The 23,629-nt window shown below is 31.4% G+C and overlaps 1 protein-coding gene across 2 annotated transcripts in view; it reads left to right on the top strand.

Annotated features, from left to right (window-relative positions):
* The first annotated feature begins 709 nt into the window (after positions 1-709).
* The window catches only part of LOC107981271, a 31,685-nt gene continuing 8,765 nt past the window's right edge, over positions 710-23,629 (top strand). The window contains exons 1-5 of one of the 2 annotated variants that reach the window (XM_031925247.2): positions 710-1,466; positions 8,348-8,655; positions 18,869-19,073; positions 19,145-19,207; positions 21,407-21,743. In XM_031925247.2, the coding sequence (XP_031781107.1) occupies positions 19,199-19,207; positions 21,407-21,743 (346 nt within the window). In that variant the 5' untranslated portion in view covers positions 710-1,466; positions 8,348-8,655; positions 18,869-19,073; positions 19,145-19,198. Of the gene's footprint in view, positions 1,467-8,347; positions 8,656-18,868; positions 19,074-19,144; positions 19,208-19,670; positions 19,870-21,406; positions 21,744-23,629 lie in introns of those variants that run through there. The other variant, XM_031925246.2, reaches the window with a different exon arrangement.

Raw genomic sequence — 23,629 nt, 5'->3', positions numbered from 1 at the left:
TGCAAATTTGAATACTTATTACTTTTATATCTGGCTTTCATATGATATAATTGAACCTATACATCACTATTTAAAGGTAGGTATTCAATTCATTCAATATTAATTAATTTAATAAATTTTCTTAATTCTTAATATTCTTCTTAATATTATGGACTGTATTTACAACGTGTAAATGTGTGATATAACGTATCACAAGTTGGGTTAAAAAAGTTTTCATCATACACGCACGATTTCTTCAGTGTTTTTGTATATTAAAAGAATTTAATTATATTTTCGTCATACGATACTTTGTTCATTCTCGCGTCAATTGAGGAAATGAAACGCGGGAAATACAATGCCTTCGGAATCGTACACTTTATCTATATACGCATAATACGTCTTTTTTATACGTATATAATAACTATATCGTATGTATCTAAAATCTCAGATTGATTTGTAAGTACAGAGTTGAATCAAAATTTGTGATAATATATGAATGCATATATTCTGTTTACCTATCGTTATATTTTATACAAGTTGTATTGTATAAGTATGTTTTTAAAGTTATATGTATTATTTGTACATAAATAAGAATACCATTTAAAAGAATTCATTCAAGTTTCACGATCCTAAAATTATCTTTTTTACGAATCAGAAAAAAAATTAATTCATAAATTATTATTTTAAAATCATTTGCCTATAATATACCTATGTCTATCTCTGATGTCTATATATGTAATAAAAGCCCGCGTGTGTACAGTAAGTACACGGAATAACCGCCAGGTGGCGACTTACGCAATACATCGTACCAAGGAAATAATCCACTATAGTAAATCATCGCCTCAGACTGTATATAGCCAGCTGGTTTTAATTTATGTCAGGGCATTGTCTAAGTTAATTAAACCATTATTATATTTAAATATGTATTTTGAACATTTATTAGGGAACGAACTGTGTAGAAGTTTTTTGCGTAGTTACTGTACCTTGGCAGAAGACCGCCAAAAGCATAATTAGGGAAGAGAACGACTGTTGATCAAAAGGTTTCGTTTCCTAGGTATACGTTTTAAGCTTCTCCCACAACAGTTCCTGTTCTCGTTTAGATTACCACTGTTTAATTTATTCCTAACTACGGCAAACGACCTCAAATCGAATGAGCTCTTTTATGGATCTCTAAGCGATTTTTGCGTATTCATGAGCTTGGATCCATCTGATCTGTTTCAATGTATATGATGACGAATAATATACGCAAGTACATGTTATATATTTTATCTATATATGTATTTATTAACAGTATGTCGATACGTTTAAGTAGATTATTATATAAAAATGGATGTCGGTGAATATGACCATTGCGAAAACATTGTGAGCTTAACATACCTAGATTTACTTGTGTTACAAAAACCATAATGGAGCAGGATAAACAGGTTAATATCATACATCATTGGCGAATTTTATCAAATGTAATGAGAAGAATGAATACTTTTGAGGTAAGTGAATGGTTTATATTTTCATATTTATTAAATTGTATATTTACTTTATTACTTCAAAAATTTCTTAACAATACTAAAATATCTTAAAAAATAATTTCTTTTAACAAACATGAAATATATTTCTCTTACGTATGCAAGTAAGGAGAAAAATTCGACATTTAAAACACACTCATAAACAAATGTAACAGTATTCGGTACCAAATGATAAAGAATTCTATGTATATTTATAATTTAAGATCTAAAAATAAATTCGAGGTTAAGCAAAGTAGAACATTTCAAACAATCAGCGTGGCTCTGATACGCTCTCAATGCCTCGGGGAATTAAATACTAAAAATAAACAAAAAGTATCCATTGTTCAAAATGATTGTATACTTTATTCACTGATAAAAAAATTATTATACAATATTAGGAAAAGTCGTAGACGTAAAAAAATTATAGTAAACATAGATTCTCAACTGAATATTCATACGCATTTAAAAACAGCGGAAAATCTTGAACTTGTCTTATTTCTTTACAAAAAACAATGATTTTTAAAATTTAAATCTTTCTTCTCAATATACACGGATAGAAATAGTATGGTAAATTTTACCATACTATTTGGCAAACCTATCACAGACCTGCCAAAAACTCAAAAATTATCATACTGTCTTGTAAATTTTAAAAGCTAAAACTGTAAAATTTACTATAAAGTTTGGCAAGTTTTTGACTTTTGGCAGATTTGTGATCAGTTTACCGACCAGTATCGTAAAATTTTCTATATTATTTCGCTCATTGTTTATGATTACCTTATTGTTTTACCATACGATTATCATCTGTGGTAACCAGTTACAGCTGTTACGTGCACTTGTTCATTATCTCTTTCTTTCTCTATTCGAGCTGGCAGAAAGCGCGCGTGGCAGCGGAACCGCCGCAGGACCAAACATTCAAGACTTGGTTAAGACATGTTCACGTGAATCTATAGAGACCCTAGCGCTGACGCCCAACTATCCCCACTATACCGGCCCCTCTCTCGCGTACAGTCGCCATCGAGTCTTCACGAGAGAAATTTCTCCCGCCTGCATACGTAGATCTCGAAATTGTTACGCGAATGATATTACATTATCAAGACAGCCCCTCGCCCAGGAAGAAGAGACAGCGACAGAGAGAGAGAGAGAGAGAGAGAGAGAGAGAGAGAGAGAGAGAGAGAGAGAGAGAGAGAGAGAGAGAGAGAGAGAGAGAGAGAGAGCGAGAGAGAGAGAGAGAGAGAGAGAGAGAGAGACAAGCCAGCAAGCAGCGGCTTTGTGTGATGTATTTTCTCTGGGGAGGATCATCACTACTTTCACGGTAAATTTTAAGTTGTTTTTGAAGTGTTATAATAGTGCGCATGCATAAATAATGTTTGATGTCTTGCCGGGAAAGTGGGCACTGCGTGACAGTTGAAATCAATCATAAATCGTTGTTTCTAGTACGGTTGCAATTCTAGAATTTTTTTTTTTGCATTTTACGTAGCGTCAAAACAGTGCGCGATTATAAATAAAGTTCAAAACCTGAACAGTAGATCAGAATTCAGATTTGGAGAAACTTGATTTTATTTTAAATAATATAAAGAGAAAATTGATTTTGAATATTAATAATAGTAGTAGGTCCGGGATTGTAGGTAACGGTTATGCAAGACAATAATTCTAAACTCTTGTTTGTACTCAAAATATTATGTATATTGATGGAAATAAGTTAACATAAGAACAATGCTTAATTCTGCTATTGTTCCTTTTAAATAGGGTTTAAATACAATTTCGTTGAGGACTTTTATAATGTCAATATCAATTATTATTAGATTCTATGCTCAGTTTTTTTATATAGACGATATATTAGAGCGCTTAATTATGCTGCTCGAATTTTATAAATATTAAATTCTACGCTTAATTTTGCAGTAGATTTATCAATATATACTAAGGCGCTTAATTTTGCTGCCAAAGCTGACTAGAGCGCTTAATTGTGCTGCTACTACGTCGTGCTCACTTTCCCGAAAAGATATCAAACATTATTTATGCACGCGCACTATTATAACACTTCAAAAACAACTTAAAATTTACCGTGGAAGCAGTGATGATCCGCCCCAGAGAAAATCCAACTACACAAAGCCGCTGCTTGCTGGCTTGCTCGACGCAAAAAAAAAGTTGGATATCCAGTAAAACTTTTGCACCACAAGCCCAAGGATCGTTGGAAAAAAAACAGTTTTCTCTCTCTCTCTCTCTCCCTCCTGAGCGAGAGGCTATCTTGACAATGTAATATCACTCGCGTAAACTTTTTGAGATTTTAAGTAGTATATACACGTGCGAGCTGTGTCTCTCGTGAGGACTCGAAGGCGACTGTGCGCGCGAGCGAGAGGCCGGTATGGTAGGGATATTTGTACGTCGGCGCTAGGGTCTGTCTGAGAGAAAACGAACGACGAATTCTGATGAGAATCTGCCGACCGACTATAGGTGCGGCGCGTATAAGCATGTTGACGACTTGTCGTCTGGTGATGCTTATGTTTAAACAAAATATTTTTCACAATGTAGGGAATATGCTCGAGCACGCTTTGGTCTTTCGCAAAGGCTCGGCCATGTTGTAAAAAATCGTAGTCGTAAAATAATCGAAAAAAAAGAAATCATCTGACTATGCAGTAAACTTCGAACTATGAAAATCAAACGTCATAAAATTTTTAGCTTTTTCCAAAGACTTGTACTAATAAACTACAGCCCCTTGCCTAGGAGGGAGAGGGAGAGAGAGTGAAAAACGGCTGCCAATTCATTGGCACATAGCTTGCTTCAAACTATGTTATAGTTCCTATAACTAATTATGAAAGGTTAATCATATCTCTTTACGATATCATTATTCGCTTTTTCACTGATATTGCACAACGATGTCTCCAAATTTCCAGCGTGGTGTAGTAGATATGCAAGACGTTTTTTTTTATAGTGTAGAAGAAACGAAGCTCTGGCTTAATCTGTATTTTTATGTATCAGTATAGATGAATAGAAAATTCGCCGTAAAATAACGTATATGCGAAACCAAAATGCTTATTTTTCCCGATTTTGTTATAAAAAAAAAAATGAAAAAACTTACCTAGGTAGATTAAAATCCATTAAATACAAGCTGAGATCTAAGCGATGCAGTTTTCAGGTATACAGAGTATACAGGGTGAGAACAAAAATTTTGAATTTTAATATCTTTAAAACTATCTGGTCTCATAAACAGCTTATAGAAAGTTATGAAGATGCTGTATAATGCTAACTAAATGCTTAGTTTAAACTTGATTATTGGCCTTTCTACTTCAGATATCGCGCCCCATATAAAAATGACTTTTTTCAGTTTTTGATGATTTTCTCAGGATCTGCTTCGTGCTATGACTTAAACTTAATATTCTGTAGAATTCTTATAATCTTCAACCTTCTTATAATATTTCTGGGTTGTAATTGTATATTAAAATGATGTTTTATATATTTGTACAATACATTTGATTGGAGGAAGCTACGTGCCAATGAATTGGCAGCGGTTTTTTTACGAATCACTATGTTCGATTCAAATTAAAAATACTACTAAACTCGATTAATGTTTATTACTACCTCAAAATAATTTTTATAATAAATAAGGTAAAATCTCCAGTACTTGTACAGATATTTAGAGAAAATCTGAAGATCATTGATTTCGTATGGATAAATTGCATAATATCAAAAACTTTTAACACCAATGTTTAGCCCACACAATTAGCTTTAAATTTAAAAAAACTGAACCTTCAACAATTAGTCTTTATATTAAAAATAAATTTTAATGTTTTGCATAAAAAGACCGCATAGTTGGACGTCATTTGACATGATTGGACCAGTACTTGGACGCGATTTTAACCCAGTAGTTGGAAATTGTAATTAAATATGTCCGACTACTGGTTTAGGGAAATCGTGTGTTCGGTAAAGTTGGAAAATAGTGAACAAATTTTCTGTTATGGATCTCAAGTTCAAATTTTAAGTCATCCTTATGAATTGATTTTTGTTAAAAAGTAATCAAAATCATTAGTTTATTATTAGTAATGATGTTTACAATGCTGATACACTTTAGTTTTTGATGTAATGTTTTTAAATTTATGACAATAGCAAATACTTGAGTGTCCAAATATACGTCAAAATTTTCATTTTGTCCAAATACTGGACATTTTACGTTATTGTGTGAAGAAGGAAAATAATAATTGTTTTCATTTTAAAATCGTAATGCGTGTCAAGTTAATATTTTACTACAGTTACTTCTACAATAATTTTGAATAAAACGATTTATTACAATCTATTGTCAATTCATATTTGCTACACGAAAAAAATTCTATACAGATATTTACTACAAACAAATACTCCACACGCATTTTCGGTTATTTTACTACACCGCAAAACTCTTACACAATCGTATACCTTATTGTTATCCATTGTTGCAACAATAGATTATACGATTGTGTAGACTTTTCGGTGTAGTAAAATAATCAAAAATGCGTGTAGGGTATTTGTGTGCAGAAAATATTTGTGTAGAGTTTATTCGTGTAGCAAATATGTGTGTAGAGTTATTTTGTGTAGGGTGTAGGGTTATTTTTGTGTACAGTTTGTTCAGCGTCTAGATACAGTATGTTTATGATTTATTTTAGATATGTTACTTAAGAGGGTCCCATAGTTATTTAAAAATTTAAATTTCACGCTAAAAAATTGCAAACGAAGAAACGACTAATTTAATTACGAAAACAATAGGAGCAGTATGTCCGCGAGAAAACCTTGAAAAATGCGATTTTTTATATTTTTCAAGGTTTTCATTGTAAAAAAGCTAGACAACTGAAATTTTAAATAGATACTGCTATGTTACCTAAAAATATGTAACCTCGATGATTTTCATTTAACTGTTTTCGTTCATGTTTTTACAACGAAACCCATGTGAATTTTTACATTTGGCGGGTCAAATTTTGCTTATAGACAGTTATACAGAAATTAATATCTCTACCATACTGTCTTTCTGGTTTTCGATAAATATTTTTCATTTTTTTTTTGTCAAGGCATTAATTATAATTTTGACTGTTAACAGTTGTGAGAGATTTTGAGACGTATGCCTATTTTTCATTTTTGCATTTGCTCTTATTCGAAAACTAAAAGGTTTAGAGAACTCATTTTTGACCTTAACTGAAATACTTTTGATTTCGACTCCAACACCCATGATACTTATTTAGTCGTATAGCATAAGTTATTTACATCAGTGTTGTAATCAAAATTAAAAGTATATGAGTTAACGTCAATTCAGCGTTGTATTTTGTTTCATTTACACAAAAGACATCTATATGCAAAATATGAGCTCTCAAGATCTGTCAGTTTTTGAGTGAGAGCACATGCAAAAATGGAAAACAGCATCGGCCTCAAAATCTCTCACAACTGTTAAAAGTCAAAATTCTAATTAATGCATTGACAAAAAAGGCAACATATTTACCGCTTTCTTCATGTAAAAATACACTGGAAACCACATACTCATACAATTGAAAATACAATGTGCTAGAGTAGTAGTTTCTGCGTAACTGCCTATAAGCAAAATTTGACACGCCAAATTAAATGATTCACATAAGCCTCGATGTGAAAATATGAACGAAAACAGTTAAATCAAAATCATCTAGGTTCCATATTTCTAGGTACCATAACGAAACTGTGTCCAATTTTAGTTTTCTAGCCTTTTTCCAATTCAAAGGGCATTGTAATGATAGACTTAAACGCACTGACTGGGATACTGAAGTTTTCTTCAAATTCACTTTTTAAACCTCACCGAGGGTGATTCGGCACAGAGATAAAATTTTTATAATTTTTATTCTTTTAATTGCATTTCTCATTGACATTAAAAAAAATAATTAACATACACACACTTAAATTATTACTACTTCAAATAGGGTTATAGGTTGCCACTTTTCAATATGCATGTTTTAATACTATACTCTTGGTAATGATTATTATACCAAGGTTTCTTACTAGTAGCATTACATATATTTTTTCTGAATCTGCCATTGCGATTGTCATGATATTTAATCTCATTTCATTTTAAACACCTCAAATATTTTCTACCAGGGTTATGGCTGTTATGAGGGTTATGTATTTAAAGCGCGGTTCTGATCTCGTTACCTACGCAACGAACCAGCAACCAATCAGAATCACGTATTAAATGCTTCACAACAAAGCCCATCTTTTTTTAGAGAGTATTACAAAATTTGAACAAACAATGAGTTACGACACGAGGTGATATCATCGATAAAACAAAGAGATGGTAACGCGATCAGTTTTACTTCCGTTTTCTTACAATATATTTAAATAAAAAAAAACATCTTTTTTAATGCACGGGCGACTTCTGGGTTTTTTAAAAACCATTAAGCAGAGCTATACTGATCCATTCACAATTGAGAATGCCCGCAATAAATACTAACCCTTTTTTTCCTTTTAATAAACAAAAATACGCTGCAGCCGTGTCAAAAACTAACTAAATTTGTCCAGCTTTTAATGTTTTTTGTCTTTAAAAAAGTGATGACTGGATTTTTTGAAGCCGTTAATAAAGCGATTTGATTGGTTAAGAAACAAATATCCGGTCTGAATGTAGTTAAGATTTTTAACTTCTAACCTCAAAAAATGTTGCTTGCGAAGTGATATAATTATAATAAAAAAGAACTTATTTAACGTGTCAGAAAACGGTCACAACAGCCCCCATCAATGTGCCACAAAAAACGCCTTAATCAATACAGTGGTCACCACAGTTAGGGTTCGTTCCCATGTCCCTTTATGAAAAATGAAACTTAACGCTTTTTTCTTATCTTAGTTTTATTTATATAATATCTAATAATATTTTGATGATTTTTTTGGAGATGATACGTTTACGAGGAAAGCAATCAAATACTGCTAAGTACTATTTTGATGGTCATATCTATTACCACGATGGCAGAGGAAGTAGTACCATCTTTCGCTGCAAAGAAAAAAATTGTTCTGGCTGTGTAGCAAGGGTGTATGTAGAACATTTTAATAATTTGGATCACCCAGAAGTTGTTTATGAGCACAACCATGATAGAGATGATAATGTATTGTTAAAAGATTTTAAGGAAGAACTAGAAATGTTGGCTCGAACTACATTCGACGATTTCAGAGATATTTTTGATACAGTTCGTAGAAACGAACAGTAAGTATAATCTGAATATTATAATGTATTTATTGTATTATTTTATAATAGTGGTATAATATGTATCGTATATTTTGTCTAACCATCCCTCATGGAAATGTCGTCATAAAATATGGTCGTACTTACTAACATATGACCATATTTTATGGAGTTATGCAAAATTTCCCTAATAGTATATTTAATCTATTTGTACAATAAACAATGATTTGGGATTATTTAACACATCTTATTAGTCAAATGACCTTCGGTGCATAAGTTTTTATTGAAAATTGCGCTTTGCCTTAAGTGAAATATATCTATTAATCCAGCAGCCTCAATAGTGGTTCGTCTCACTTTCATGTGGCCGCCTACACCAAACTTTTTTTTATGTATTTTGACCCGCTGAATCGAAATAAGTTGGGTGTTTTTGCCGCAAGTGGTCACATTAATAGTTATTAACAATGTTTATAAACAAATTGCTAATTTCGAAATTTGAACCTGGGAATAACATTTCTAAATTAATTGGCACATTCTAAACAAAATAATCAGAGAAATTTTTTCTTAAAATGCTTATTTTTCTAGATATTTTGTTAGTCAAACAAACCGTATGAGTGCTAATTATATTCTTTGTTTGTATAAATGGTGGCATTGAAGGACTCCTCCTGAACTCCTTAGCTTTCGTATTATATACATGTAAATGTAAATGTAAATGTATTAGCAATGGATGAATGTAATTCACCAATTAAAATTCAGGTTTTCCTGTACAATAAAAACCCATTTTTCGTTTAGTCGATATTTTTGACATCAATTTTTAGATTTTGGTAATTTTGTTTTCACGTATTTTTCCTTAATATACTCGATAAAATTAATTCAATGAATATGCATTAAAAAAAATATAAAATTACATATTTTTGTATATGGAAAATTGCTGATGATAACACGCTTATTAACAGTCCTTTAATAGCTCAGCGTTTAACATAGACGCATTTGGCCCATATTTTATTAGGCCGAAATTAGTTTATAAATTTATTAATTATGGAAGTTCTGAACCTACTGCGCTAGTCAAAATCGGTGCATTTTTTACTTTTTATTTGTTCTCAAAATATGCAATGTTGATGAAGCTGTATGGGTAAGCCAACAACAAATAACAATTTTTCGTGTAAAGTAAATCTCCCAAAAAAACTTTTTTCAAAAGTGAAAACCTTGGCCACAAAAAGATCTATAAAACTAGTGAAATTTCTAAATATAAAAATGTCAATGTTTTTTTGCTATACGCATTAAAATATATTTCTTTCGGAAAACTAATTTTAACTTTAATTTTATCTTAATGCTTATATCAAAAAAACATTTACTTGACATTTTTATATTTAGAGATTTCACTACTTTTATTAGTCTTTTACTTGCCAAAGTTTTCACTTTTGAAAAAAGTTTGTTTGCGAGATTCCATATCTTTTACAAAGCATATTCTCCTTGCTATTGCACTTCATGAAATCTTGATCTATTCGATAGACCACAAGCTACTGTTGCTTCAGACATTGATCGCATTGCGTATATAATCGTATTCTATGTGTGTGTGTGTGTGTGTGTGTGTGTGTGTATATATAGATATATATTAAACCAAGATAATAGCTTACATAGTATACCTTAAGAATACGCATACCAGCAAGCCTTGTAGAGGTAAACTAAGTTACCTGTGTACAAGCTTGGTATATAACAGAAAAATAAAAAACTTAAAACTAGTACTTAAGACTAAAGATAGTTACATTATCAAAATCATTTCAACAACAATAAACACTATTTACATTTACTTTTCTTAGAATTGAACAAATTTAACAATTTAAAACTATCTGGAAAACTAAGTATTGGTTTTAATCCAATACTTAATTTTACTTTTTGCGGTGGTTTTGCTTATATCTAATTCCTTGAGCTCATTTGGTAGTGCATTGTAAATTATAATAGCATTATTATAACTGCTTTTATCACTGACTCGATTTTTGCTCTTAGGTATAATTAAACTTTTCTTTCAAGTAATACTTGTTGACATTTGGAATTGAGTTTTGAGATCTTGATAATGGATTTTAAGGGATTCGAAATTAAATAGTTGCTCTAGGTTTAATGGACTATCTTGTATACTAAAAGTATTTTTGTTGATAATCTTGAGAATTTTTCTCTGTAAACTTTGTAATAAATCACGGTTATTTCTATATACACCACCCCAGGCTACTATTCCATAGCTAATTATGCTGTGGAAGAAAGCATAATATATCATTCTTAAAGTTTCTGTTGACATAGTGTGTGATAGTTTGTGAAAAATATAGACTAGATACTTTGTCTTTTTTATTATACATATATTGGATGTGTTTATCCCATTTCAGATTGTAGTCAATGACAATTCCCAAGTATTTGTAATACTCAACTCTAGCTATCTTTCTATTTTGAATTCTTACATCAATAAGTTTCGGTACACTGTCGCAATAACTTCCAAATGTCGTACAAACTGTTTTATCCACATTCAAAGATAACTTATTTACCGCTAACCATTTGTATATCACAGTAAGAAACTCATTCATACTTTTTTGCGTCTCTATCCATGTATTGCCTGTTGCTATAATTGCAGTATCATCTGCGTACGATAGAATTGATTCTAGTGGAATCTCCTTTAGCATATCATTTATATATATATATATATATATATATAATAAATAGAAGTGGACCCAGTATCGTACCCTGTGGAAGACCCATACTTATTAGTAAACTATCACTTTCTACACCATCAATTTTAACAGTTTGATATCTGTTATTCAAATAGCTTCGAAGGAGATCCAATGCCTGACCTCTAATACCAATACAATACAGTTTATTTAATAACAACTTATGGTCGACTGTATCAAAAGCTTTAGCCAAGTCGAGAAAAGTGACTATTGTTGGTATCGTTTTATCTACGTTATTGTACAAAATTTGTGTGATATTGTCAACTGTAATTCTTAATTTGTACAACAGTTCAAATTCATTAATATCAATTTTTCTATGTATTTTTTGAAATGTGCATACATGCTTATATCTAAAAAATGAATAAAATTACTTGACTTTTATATTTTGGAATTGCACTACTTTTGTAAAGAAAGTTTTACTCGCCAATGTTTTACCTTTTGAAAATTTTTTTTTCTAAAATATATGATATATTTTATCTCGTAAACATACATTTCTTCCTATAATTAATTATTTAATCAATATAGGATTAAAAAAATGTTGATGATCGTAGAAAGCCATACAAGGAAAACATTTTGTTTTTGGATTTTCATTTTGTCTTATTTTATCAAAACTTATTCATTCAAATATCATGCTACATTAATGTTTCTTTCAAATTTTCATCCCTGGTAGAAATGTTCACCATTTATTCGCCAATCGTTGTTCAGTTTCATCTGTGTTGGACAACGGATTCAGCATTCATTCGTCAATAAACCCCCTTATTACGTCACGTTTTTACGTATCCGTTGGTAAGCAGTCGGACAATTTTAAAAATCGTACAAAAAGAAGATAAATCATTATTCTCTGCACAAATAATTTATTTATAAGATTTCATTATTAATAAACAAGCATAGGATCGAAAAATAATACGCTTTCGACATCGTAGACTTAAATTACATGTATGTAAACTTTGCTCTATTTTGGGGTTATGTTTGAAGGTATACGCAGGAGTTGACTATTGCCCCAGCTATTTAGTGCGCATGCGCGGCCACATGTTTACTAGCAGGCTCACACTAGACTTGCAATGCATAGATTTAGTTTACCACAAAAATAATGTATGACCATACTTGACGGACACGTTTGTTTAAAGTTTGTAGGTAAACTATACCAAGTAAGAAACAAGAACGTATATTAACTCATTTATAACTATTAATATATATTGACATTAAATTGTTATAAACTGGTAATTTTGCTTCCTCCTAGAGGAAGCTTTGTAATAGTAAAATTTTGAGTTTCGTCAAAACTTCTAGAAAATACTTTTTGGTGTGTTAGAAATGACCGTATGGATGTGTGTGTGTATGTGTGTGTGTGTGTATGTATACCGTAATATTTCTGGAACTACTCGGTCAATATCAATAAAATTTGACATGCATGTATATTTTTGGATTCTAAATTCGGGAAAAACATTTATTTTTTATTTTTAAAACTATTTTTTGTTTTATGGCCAATTTTTGATTTTTGAAAACACTATTTTTCATTTTTTTCAATCATCCCATCATTACAAACAATTCAGCTAATATGCATTTGAAAGAGAATAAAATTACCTAATTTTCCCCATTTGGTCCTCGGGATCGACCGCTTTGTTCGGCAGATAAAATAAAAAAGGTGATTTTTTTTTAAAAATTCATATCTCTGAAACGAAACATCATAACCTTAAGAAGAAAATCATGTCGATGGGTCACGTGTCAAACTATATCCCATTAAAATTTCAAGTGATTTGACTACTTATTTTTTCAGTAATTGTGCCTCGATTAAGGAATTAAAAAGGCTTTATTGCACTTGAGATTTTGGAAAAAAGTAGATATTTTATGTGTCTTGGCTAAGTTCATTGCGCAGCTTTCAAATCCCTATGGTTCTTAAGATATCAAGGTTTCAATATTTTTTTGAAATTTTTTTGATTCCTCATATCTCTAAAACAATGCAGTCAAATACTTCAAAATTTTATTTGGTGATTAACCATAAAAAAAGCTATTTTCTGATAAAATTTTAAACGATTTCGTCGAGCGGTTCTCAAGTAAAGAACTAAAATGTAAAAACTGATTTTTCTTAAAACTTTTTCTTCCTCTTACAGGGGTGTCGTAGCACGTCGTTAAAGTCCCTCTCTATTAATTTATGTCAAAATGATATGTATATATATATATATATATATATATACATATACAGGGTGAGTCATTTTAATCTTTAATCTCAATTATCTCGTTGGCAAAGCATGCCAGTGAAAAAAGTTTCGGGTAAAAGTTTTAGGATTTTTCCCTGGCTATCTGATGATGACCTTGACAATGTCATTGAGCATGACCTTCAAGGTCATTTGAAGGTCAAGTCGATTTTTTCAAATAGAAACCCCTACTTTTGGCACCAGAAATGGAAAGAGCGGGAAATTTTACGTTCGAACATGTGATTTTGGAAACAAATCATCTTTTGTGCGGAAATTACCTTTGACATCAGCCGAACCCAGGATGCACCATCGAGGAGGTTGTCAAAAGGATTTAGCATCCCATTTTTTGTTTTATTTTTTTTTATTTTTTTTTTTTGTTTTTTCCCTTTTTGTTATTTTTTTGGTATTTTTATGGAATGTTAACTGGAGTTAACCATTGATTAATTGTTCAAAATTACCGCCGTTTTGTTGGATGCAAAGATCAAGTCGAGCTCTGAATTGTCTTATGGTTCTAAGTAGAACATCTCGAGGGATTGCTGCACAAGCTGTACGAATGCGTTCGATCATATTATCTCGCGTTGTTGGCCGTTGAGCATAAACAACATTCTTAAGATATCCCCATAAGTAAAAATCGGGAGGGATTAAATCAGGTGAACGAGGGGGCCAGGCAACTGGGCCACCTCGCCCAATCAACCTGCCATTGTAGCGGGTGTTTAAATAATCACGAACAATGCGTGCATAATGTGGTGGTGCTCCATCTAATTGGATCCACATTCTTAGCCTTGTGGCTAGGTCTACATTTTCTAGTAATTCAGGTAAAATGTCTCGAAGTAATCTCAAAAAGTTTACCCCATTCACGTTCTCTTCAAAGAAATAAGGACCAATCAAATAGCCATTGATGATTCCACACCAGACCATAACACTCCAGCGGTGTTGATTGTCTATGGGCCTGAACCAATGAGGATTTTCATCTGACCAATAATGGTAATTTGTCTATTCAATTCTCCAGTGTTTCTGAATGTTGATTCATCTGAAAAAAGAACGTGCCTGAAAAAGTCTTGATCTTGTTGAATCATTCGTATTGCCCATCGACAAAAACGTACTCGCAAAATCATATCATTTGGAGTTAACTGTTGTGTTAATGTTATGTGATAAGGATGATATCTTCTCGCTCTCAATATTCGGGATGCTGTTGATTGAGGTATACCTATTTCTCTTTCTATTTATCGAGTACTAATGTGAGGATCAAGATGAATAATCGCTAGAATGGTAATAACACGAGGATCGTTTTCGTCGTATTCATGATGACGGCGTTGACGAACAAAAGCTCCATTTCGAGCTCTCTGAGTTAAGGTTTGAATAGTAACATTACTTGGGTGTCTCCTATTGGGATAGCGTTCAGCATAAAGTCTGGCAGCTGCTGCATAATTATTTCGACTTTCTCCCAAAATCATGATCATATCAACGATTTCGTTGGGACCATAATCAGCCATGATCAAAATCAAAATAATTTGTTACAGACCAGTAAACAGGGAAACAGATTTTTTTCAATAATAATTATCGATTTACAAGAAGTAAAAAACACGATTAAGCTTTTCTGCACTAATTTGCTATCTACATAACTGTTAAGAGTAGTTCACTCTCAAAAATTGACACTAATACAAAATAATGGAATGACAACTACATCAAGAATTTTGAAAATTGACACTAATACAAAATAATGGAATGACTTTGAAAATTTCTGGAAATATTGAAAATTTTTTCATTTTTGAACGCATGTCAGTCTCATTTCATTTATGGGGCTAAAAGTAGGGGTTTCCATTTCAAAAAATCAACTTGACCTTGAAATGCCCTTGAAGATCCTGTTTAACGACAGGGTCAAGATGACCATTCGTCAGCCGGGGAGAAAACTGAAAACTTTTGTGGGTAACATTTTCTCCTTGAATGCATTAGAGTTCAGCTAACCAGTTGTACTGTTATCGGCATGACCAATGACCTTGACCATTGAATTCAAGGTCAAGTCAAGGTCATATTCAAACGTAAAATTTCCCGCTCTTTCCATTTCTGGTGCCAAAAGTAGGGGTTTCTATTTGAAAAAATCGACTTGACCTTCAAATGACCTTGAAGGTCGCGCTCAATGACATTGTCAAGGTCATCATCAGATAGCCAGGGAAAAATCCTAAAACTTTTATCCGAAACTTTTTTCGCTGGCATGCTTTGCCAACGAGATAATTGAGATTAAAGATTAAAATGACTCACCCTGTATATACACACATCAGTATGACATATAGTACATCAGTACTGCCAATCCTTGGGCAGATGGCTTGCTGAAACGCATTCCAACTTATTCAGATCCACAATATTTTGTATTATTTTTTTATATTTAAATAATATTTTATCTATTGGAACTATACATTTAGTTGGAGGAAGCTACGTGCCAATGAATTGGCAGCGGTTTTTATATTATTTTATATTAATTATATCGATCGAATCAGATACAGCTAACAGTTCTTTTAATTATTTAATTATAGAATATTACATATTATCGGATATAGATATCTTAAAGTGAAACAATTATTTCATCGTTCTATACAGTTAGTTGCACGCAGCATAAACCTTAAATAAACCTGTCCGTCCAGTATGCTCATACATTATTGTTATACAAATATACAGATACCAACAAAGAATAAACTTTTTAGAAGCTAAATTTCCATTACTAACATTTTTTGTGCCATAATAAACTAATAGCAATAATGATAATAATACAGCTCGACAATTTTGTAACTGATTTCACAACTTTCTTTGACTTGAATTAGTAATAATATAAAACTTGTAATATTGGAAAAATTGTCATGGTTTAATACAAAGTTGAAATGCTACACATAACATGTTCTCCACCTTTTTGTTAAACTACAAGAATTAATTTATATATTTATATTATTAAAATGTTAATCAGCTTATATAGTAATAATTATTCTGTAGCGAGAATATGAAACATATACTCGCCAAGTTTTTAGCTTTCAGAAAGGTTTATTACAGATATATAGTCTTATATAGTGACTGCCAAAATAAGTACTACGGACTTGACTTTTACCTGCAGAAGTTTTATCGGCTATGAACTATACTGGCTCATGACTGCATTAAGGGGACAAAACACTTTTAAAACCTTAAAAAAAGAATCATTTTTAAATTTTCATGCTTAATTGCGATTGATTTGAAATTTGTTAAACTTAAATAACTTAACTTTACCTAAATTGTAAGATTTTTGCAAGTCTTTTTGGGCCTAATGCACCCCGATAAAAAAATGAAACGCTGATAAAACTTTTTTAGCACTGTCCTCACGATTCCTGAACAAGGCATGGATGAAATGGGATGAAAATTTGTTAACATACTTCTGAAGCCATTAGTTTCGAGATGAATGAAGGAAATTTAATTTAAACGATTTGTCCGGGAATCGCGTGGACAGTGCTAAAAAGGTTTTATCATTGTTATCGGAGTGCATTAGGCCCAAAAAGACTTAAAAAAATCTGAAAATATACACTGATAATAAGGTTAAGTAAAAATTACTGACTGTCCGGTAAAAATTACAATACTGCCGACGAGTAAAACAGCCATAGACTTTAAAAAAAGTATCAAAATTCCTAGACCACCATATAAATTTTACTTTTTAGTATTGTAATTTTTGTACAACTGGAATTTTTACAATACTGCATATGAGTTTTCGCCCTAACTAAATAGGTCTGTTCCTTTATTAATATATAAGGACAATTCGAATTGTTCAACACAAGTGAATCGGTGGCGCAGTCGGTAAAGGCTTTGCCTATAAAACCAAAGGTCGCCCGTTCGATCCCAAGTCAAGTCAGATTTTTTCAGAATAAAAAATTAAAATATAGGTAATTCTAGAAACATCCCAACAAAAACACTGGCAGTTGACTAATAATAATTAGCTAGGAATTAATCATTTTTCGGCATTTTAAAAAATACATAAAAACTACTTGACAAAAAATTACAATACTGATTTGTACAATTTACTTGACCTTTTTCTCAGTGTAGGTAAAGTTAAGTTATTGAAGGGTAAAAAATTTCAAATCAATCGGAATTATGCGTGAAAATTTAAAAATGATTCTTTTTTCCAGGTTTTAAGTGTTTTGTTATCTTAAAAAAATTATTATTCCTCCGGGCCTTCGGCAGACGGCCGGTTGAATTCGACACGAATTACGTGTTTTTGTATATAAAGGATATTTACGCCCGTGTAGCAGACGAAATTGTTTCTCTGCCGCTCACTCGATAAAGTCAGTCGGTTCACATGACTGTTTTATCGCGTCTAACCTAACATTAATCCCACCGAAAGTCCAGTGACCGGATGAAGGTAGAGGATGATAATACTAGGGTTACCCTGGGTCCGGAATATATAGTTTATAAACTTTTGGAAACGTAGAATAATTGCCCGCAATTTGCCCGATCCAAATATATCATGGTTTATATAATTTTCTTGATAATAATGTTGATAACAAATAATTATGTTATTTGCAATAATCCTAGTGACTTTTGTCTAGTGACTTAAGTTCGTATGCGTTTGAGGTTAGAAAATATTCAACTAAAGCAATGAACAGATAATATAAATATCATTGCTTTAGTGTATATTATTTATAATGTTTATACTACTCTAAAGCAATGATATTCATAATATTTGCTCATTGCTTTAGTTGAATATTTTCTAACCTCAAACGCATACGAACATAAGTCACTAGACAAAAGTCACTAGGATTATTGCAAATAACATAATTATTTGTTATCAACATTATTATCAAGAAAATTATATAAACCATGATATATTTGAATCGGGCAAATTGCGGAAAAAATTGCTAGCCCTATACAATTTAGAAATGCAATGTCAAAGCTGTGATAATCTCGGAAAATCAAAATGCATATTTAATTTAACACTTCTACTTGCAAAATATCGCTATTAAAGTAATCTTTTAGGATCAATCTTTTTCCTCAAGAAAGATTAGATCAATAGCTTTCAATTAGGTAGCGATATTACCGACATAGAGGCAATCATAATGATATGAATGCATTTGGAAATTTTTGTTGAGGTTACAGAACCCAATTTGAAGTATATGAGCCGCGATCCGCACCGTCTTCGTGTCGTACATACTTCGTATACCCTTACTCGCCAGCGCGGCACTGTCGCACCCCTTGATTAGACATTTTATATTTACTAGAGCATTTTATTGTTTATTGCCTTCGATTTTATTTATCGCTTTTTATTATTTTTTACTTTTCTCCATGTAATAATTTGTGATAATAACTATTGTTTAATGAACTTAGATATGCCCCGATACGTGTCGAAGTGAAGTATTCGACTTACCAATCCAGAATGCGGACCGAACGATTAAATAACGTACCACCCGTTCCTCGAACTTTGGCAGGACTATAGCTAATGTTTTGGCAGATTATCCACCCGTGAGAAACTATTATAGAGGATGTGCCCCTATCAAGGTGTAGACAATTATACGCTGATGGGACCTTTAAAGTAAAAGTTTATACTAATGTTTATTACACTAATATGTATGTATGCAATTTATAATAATTTATAAATTATAGATAAGGCCAAGGAAACCCCACTATGCGCAGGTGTTTATCGTTCACTTTCGAAAGATGAATACAGTAAGTTAATAAATAATTGTTTAAAAACGACTGGTATATATACTCGGTGACAGTTGATTCTCGTGGAACGTTTTTGAAATCGTACTTTTTGATGTTAGGGTTTGTAAATCCACCAATCTGATTGGAGCATTTCAAAAATATTTCACGAGAATTAACTACCGCCGACTGTACGTGATACATGGAGAAAAATATTTCCATAAATTTTAATATCCTATTCTAAGAAACGAAAGAGCATTGTACATGAATGTGTGTAGTGTAAGGGGCCCATTCGGCATTTAATTGCGAATAACTTTAAGTATCTTTATCGTCTAAGCAAATTACTAATTCAAAATAGCAATCGCTACCTCTTTTGCTACTTATTTCTCGACACAATAGAAAAGCATGATATATATTACACTAATTTTACTTATTATGATTCAAGTGCATCTTGTATTTATGTTAAAAAATGTTATTCGTAGGGATTTTCTGCCATTTATGTTCTTGCGAGTTCAAGAACCACTACCATGTACAATGCTATATGGGATAAAGTTTTTGAAATCGTTCCCAACTTAAGAAGAAATGTCCTATCTGTAATGGGTGATTTTGAAAAATCTCACATAAACAGTGGTCGTGAGAAATTTCCAACTGCAACTATTTCCGGTTGTGAATTTCACTATAAGCAGGTGATTATTTATTTATTTCCAGTAGGACAAATTTTTAAAATGATTTCTCTGGTAAAAATATCGAGATTTTTGTTATTAACTTCAAAATTTCATTAAGGAAGTTCTATAGGTACTGCTTTAGTTACAATGTGTGCCCTTTTTATTTATGGTTTATTCGTGTGATCTACTTTGCTAAAAAGCTGCACATATTAACTATCATAAAATAATGATTATACATTCCATTTATACAATTCTATGTATCCTAATTATTTATGAAAAATTTCCTACCGGCGTTGATTTGACTCATTTTTTTTTAGGTTAAATGTACGTTTTTTGTATTCAATAAATTTTTACTATAACTTTGTCACTTAGAGCCCATGAACGATACTTTGTAGGAGTAAATAATAACTTTAGAAAAATAAAAACTTTAATAACTTCTATTATATGCCATGTGCCTTCTGAAATTTATATGGATGTTTTTGAGATATATACCAACTTGTAAACGAAATTCTAAATATATCGTTATGTTAATTCCATTACCGATAGAACCTCCTTAAATACACAAATTTATGACAGACTTATACGTCATAGACTTTGTCACACAAAAATTCACAAGTTGCAAGAATAGGAAAAAAATTCTAAATTATATGGTTCTACTTAGCATTTTTATGTTACCTTGAAATTAATAGCGAATATAATTTGGCTTTAGCGGTATACTGATGTGCTACTGAAAGGAGGGCAGGTTACGTCGAGATCCATATGATTCGTCTGCATTTAATTCGTTCTTATTTTCAAAAAAAAAAAAAAGGATTTTGTACCAAAAACATTTTTTTAGCATCACTTATTAAAAATGCAATCCAAGTGGTTAAAGTATAAAAGATAAAGTACGGTTTTTTTAATAGCCAAGATAAAAATATGGGTTTCACAGTAGAGCATAATAGGTTTTTGATATATCAACCAATAAACAGAATATAGTTATATTTTTACGAATGTAATTTGAATGTATACGAATTTAAAGGTGTAATAATTTTAGAATTTGAAGAAAAGATAAATTTTATAAAAGTTATCGACATCTCAAAATAATTGGGTAAAAAGGCGAGGTTAAATCTGTTTATATTTTGCTCTTAAAAATGTAATTTTCTTCATTTTTTGCATTATATCATGCAATTACAGTTTAATATAAAATACTATTAACAAAACAAGTTATTTAAATTTCTATTCTATCATCTTGTTTTCAGTGATTATTTATTGCTTAATAATCCACGCGCAACAGGCTAAAAATTTTATCTGCAAATTTCAATACTTCAAACGATTTTGAATGCTCATGGCGATAAAGGATAAATACATTGTATCCTTATATTCCAATCCGTTAAAGAATTTGCAAGTCAAAAGTCCTTTATGTTTAAATAAATCGAAAACTCATTCCACCCGGCAATCCCGTCGTGCCCTGTCCCGTCCCTTATTAAGTCGAACAGTTGAACTCTTTTATTTCATACCAGATTGTATTCGTTGTCTTAAAAATATTATAATAATGTAGAAATAAATATTATTTATTAAGGCTTTAGCAAAATCTTGGAACGAAAATATCCCTATGGAATTCGAGTACATCCTGGAGAGGGCTTATGCGGTAGCACATTTGCCTCCAGAGAAAGTTGGAGAAGGATTTATGCACATCACTAGCCTTCTTGATAATGTAGCAAATGGAAATGGCGTTAATCCAGCTATACTACAAAAGCTGCAAGATTTTGCAGCTTATCTAAAAAGATATTGGCTACCACTTGCTGAAGTATTGTCAGTCTTCCAAAAAACCGTTAGGTCCAATAATACTTGTGAGAATTTTCACTTGTATGCAGCAAAGAAAATGGGAATACGTTCCAACGTTTATAGAATGTTAGGTAAATACAATAATTATTGATATACTGAAAACAATATTATATTACGGAAGTATTTTCTTTTTATTGAAATGCTTATTAAATAATTTATTGAACAAAATCGTAGTTTATTAAAGGTTGAGTTTTAGTTTGTTATCAAACTTTAATTTATTAAGATTTTCTTAAAGTTTGCCTACTTATTTTTATACGAAACCCCTGGTTAAAAATTCCCGATATCTTGTAGACGGTAATATACAAGCCCGATAGATTCGTTTTTTCTCAAGAAAGTATAACAAATTCTACTTGGAATCTCGATATCGTGTATAACAAATATATTAGCACACACACACACATTAGTTTGCTTACAGCATAGTACACTACATTTGACTATAATTGCAGCTAATAAATCAGTCGAATCCATTATTATTAATTTGTTTTATTTTAAAATGATTCTAATAAACAATATTTAAAACAATTATGCGGTACTCTTCATTTCACTTAAATGAACCATCATTCTCAATTTACTAATCTATAGCTCAAAAAAATATTATTGATAAACTGTACCATTATATACTAGAGCAAATGTCTCATTTATCAAGTATAAACTTAATATGAACATATTAAATCATTTATTGTGGCTATCCGATTACTTGAAATAATTTCAAATTTTGCTTGGTATCGGTCATTGGACAAAATATCAAATCGACTAATTACAATGACAATATCATAAATTTTATTTAAACTTTTTCATGAACTTCGTACGTTGCCTAATACCGTAATAATGAGTAACTATTGATTTATACTTACAAGCTAATAAAAAATCAACAAAATTTAAACCATTGTGTCGTAATTCTTGATTTTGGAGGATTTCAATTTTTGAATAGCTTCTGAAGTATAAATAAAAATGTACTTATTATTACTCTTTTTGAAAATGCCAGAAGTTAATGAATATGTTTAAAGAAAATGTATGGCATTATCATTGTAATTAAATTAATAGATATTTTGGACCAATATTTAAAATTTTTATATAAAATAATCGGAAAGCTATAATGAACGTTGTAAAAGGTTTATATTAAGATTATTCTTGTTATTTAAGACATTTGCATTATTATAATGGTAAAGTTTATAAATAATATTGAGTTTTTGGCTAAAGATATCATAAGTAATAAATTGAAATTGATGGCTCGGTCCAGTTAAGTAAAATGAAGAGTATAACATAATTGTCATTGTAAAGATTGTTCGTTATAGAGTCGTAAATAAAACAAAAAGGGGATGTCGTAGCTAAAAACACCTTTTTTAACAAAGGCTGCGCGAAATCGCGTGCGTTCAATCGCATTTCGCGCCGCCTGTGTTAAAAAATAATGATCGATACTCGTGTGAAGTTGATTCTGCACTCGTGTGATTGTCACCCTCGCTTCGCTCGGGCGACAACCCTCACACTCGTGCCAGAATCAACTCTTTCGCACTAGTATCGAAATGTACTATTTTCTGTTCCCTATAACTTTTTAAATAAAGCTTGCAATGGAAAACCGGCTCTGTAGCGCTATAGGATTTGGTTTAATAAATCATTCTACCCAATGAAATTTCGATCGGACTTTTAGTTTTTCTAAAATCTTGGCAATACGAGCGGGTATTGCCAAGTTTACGCGTGTTCACGCGATTGCAGCGCCAACCTTAAAATCTAATTTTACTAATAACTTCTGAAATAAAGCTTGCAATGAAAAACCAAGCCTGTAGCGCCGTAGTATTAAGTTTAATAAATCATTCTACTAAAAGAAATTTCGATCGGACTTTTAGTTTTTCTAAAATCTTGGAAATACTAAATACCTAGCGGCGGATTTACGAAGCTATCGCTTCGACATCCCCTTAAGCTGTCAGCGAACCAATGTGTATGCTAATCTTAAACTCAA

This window comes from Nasonia vitripennis (genome assembly GCF_009193385.2).
Source record: "Nasonia vitripennis strain AsymCx chromosome 2 unlocalized genomic scaffold, Nvit_psr_1.1 chr2_random0007, whole genome shotgun sequence".
In the NCBI taxonomy this organism is placed as follows: domain Eukaryota; kingdom Metazoa; phylum Arthropoda; class Insecta; order Hymenoptera; family Pteromalidae; genus Nasonia; species Nasonia vitripennis.
The sequence above is the reverse complement of the archived record's forward strand: the minus strand, read 5'-3'. Positions and strand labels throughout refer to the sequence as shown.